We start from the raw sequence: 2,500 nt of genomic DNA, 5'->3' as shown, positions 1-2,500 counted from the left end.
CATCATCACCATCATCTTCATCACCACCTTTACCACCATCATCATCACCATCATCAAAAACATCATCATCATCATCATCATCATCACCATCATCAAAAACATCATCACCATCATCACCATCACCATCACCATCATCATCTTCATCATCACCACCACCACCACCATCATCATCACCATCATCTTCATCACCACCACCACCATCATCTTCATCACCATCTTCATCTTCATCACCATCATCACCTTCACCATCATCATCACCATCATCTTCATCACCACCTTTACCACCATCAACATCACCATCATCAAAAACATCATCATCATCATCACCATCATCTTCATCACCACCTTTACCACCATCATCATCACCATCATCATCACCATCATCAAAAACATCATCATCATAACCATCATCTTCATCACCATCTTTACCACCATCACCACCATCATCATCTTCATCACCACCACCACCATCATCATCATCATCACCATCATCACCATCACCATCACCACCATCATCATCTTCATCACCACCACCACCATCATCATCATCATCACCATCATCACCACCACCATCATCACCATCATCACCATCACCATCACCATCATCATCACCATCATCATCTTCATCATCACCACCACCATCATCATCATCACCATCATCATCTTTATCACCATCACCACCATCATCTTCATCACCATCTTCATCTTCACCATCATCATCACCATCATCATCATCACCATCATCTTCATCACCACCTTTACCACCATCATCATCACCATCATCACCATCATCACCACCACCTTCGTGATACTGGTGTTTAAACTGGGAGTAGCATAAAGACAACTGGAATCAACAGAAATGTTAACCCTTATGCCTGTTGTGCATCAGGGTTACCACGGTAAAGCCAGTGGCTCTCTGGTCTCTAGGGGACCTGAGAGGACAGTCCTGCAGCAGGTGGAAGACTAACCAATGTTTACCTGTATGAGGACATCATCATCTGTCAGGTAAACAAATTTAACCGGGATCAATGAGAACAGTCCAGTCCAGCTTCCCGTCCCCATTTAAGTTGTGGATGATGTTCCTGTCAGCGTATGGCTAGCCCCGCTCCCTCTGACAAGCTGCCGGCCCCTCCAGTTACCGTAACGGCTCCAAAGATAATCTTATCAGATCACCTCACCTTCTGTGGTGGGTTACTCTGGTGGACTCTGACAGATATCAGAACCAGTCCAGTCATCGATCAGACACGTTGGATTGTCTTGGTCTGATTTTCAGGGATAGACGTGTGCTTCCTGTGGAATGTGACATGTAGCCAATCAGAAAGCGAGGTGGTGGAAGCTGCATGCTCCACCTCTGTTGGTCACTTTTCTTTCCAGATTTCCCATCGCAGTTTCTTCACACCACACACACTAGGAGCAGCACAGGTGTGTCCGTGGCTTGTACCACCGTGTGTGTGTGATGACTTTCAAACCTTGCTGCGTTGTTCAGGGGGCGGGGCTACACCTCCATGGTTGTTGCTATGGAGATGGTTTTCATGAGTTTGCCTCTTTTGTTGTGATGTTTGGGTTTTGTTGATTCAAAACTTTCTTCTCCATTTTTAAGTATGAAATAAAAATAAAAATATTCTTCTCAGATGGATCACCTGGACAGGTGATGGATTAGAACTCCGTATAAACACTCCATTCAGACCTGAAGCATTAAACCTCCCCGCTCCACCTCCCACTCCAGCTCCACCTCCCACTCCAGCTCCACCTCCCACTCCAGCTCCACCTCCCACTCCAGCTCCACCTCCCAATCCCGCTCCACCTCCCACTCCAGCTCCTGCTCCAGCTCCCGCTCCACCTCCCACTCCAGCTCCTGCTCCAGCTCCGGCTCTACCTCCCGCTCTCTCTCCAACTCCCACTCCCGCTCCACCTCCCACTCCCGCTCCACCTCCCACTCCCGCTCCACCTCCCGCTCCACCTCCCGCTCCAGCTCCCACTCCCGCTCTCTCTCCACCTCCCGCTCCAGCTCCCACTCCCGCTCTCTCTCCACCTCCCACTCCCGCTCCACCTCCTGCTCCACCTCCCACTCCCGCTCCAGCTCCGGCTCTACCTCCCGCTCTCTCTCCACCTCCCGCTCCACCTCCCGCTCCAGCTCCCACTCCCGCTCTCTCTCCACCTCCCACTCCCGCTCCACCTCCCGCTCCACCTCCTGCCCCAGCTCCAGCTCCAGCGGACTGACCGAACTCATTTACTGCTCAGAGATGTGAGGAATGTCATCAGGAGTGGCTTCAGATCCGACAGAATTCCCTCACGGTCCAGGATTCTGTCTGATGTTCTACTCAGTGAAATCAGAAACGGTGAAAAAGGTTCTGAAAGGCTCGGCTGTATATGAGAAACACTTCCTGGTACCTATAGGGCCCGATACTGACCCATTAGGACCATTAGAGTCCAGATGGGTCCAGTTATCAGCCTCCTGAGAGGATCCAAGGTCGCTCCATCAGCTGATGGATGGTCCAAA

The 2,500-nt window shown here is 50.3% G+C and overlaps 2 protein-coding genes across 3 annotated transcripts in view; both read right to left on the bottom strand.

Moving 5' to 3' along the window:
• scn5lab (sodium channel, voltage gated, type V-like, alpha b) overlaps nucleotides 1-2,500 on the bottom strand; it is a 165,003-nt gene that overhangs the window by 153,700 nt on the left and 8,803 nt on the right. The window lies entirely within an intron of this gene.
• Nucleotides 1,682-2,230, bottom strand: LOC139070715 (putative uncharacterized protein DDB_G0271982). The gene has a single exon (XM_070553448.1). The coding sequence runs from the start codon at nucleotides 2,228-2,230 to the stop codon at nucleotides 1,682-1,684; it is 549 nt and encodes a 182-aa protein (XP_070409549.1).

The sequence above is a fragment of the Nothobranchius furzeri genome, chromosome 7, assembly GCF_043380555.1.
Source record: "Nothobranchius furzeri strain GRZ-AD chromosome 7, NfurGRZ-RIMD1, whole genome shotgun sequence".
Lineage (NCBI taxonomy): Eukaryota > Metazoa > Chordata > Actinopteri > Cyprinodontiformes > Nothobranchiidae > Nothobranchius > Nothobranchius furzeri.
The sequence above is the reverse complement of the archived record's forward strand: the minus strand, read 5'-3'. Positions and strand labels throughout refer to the sequence as shown.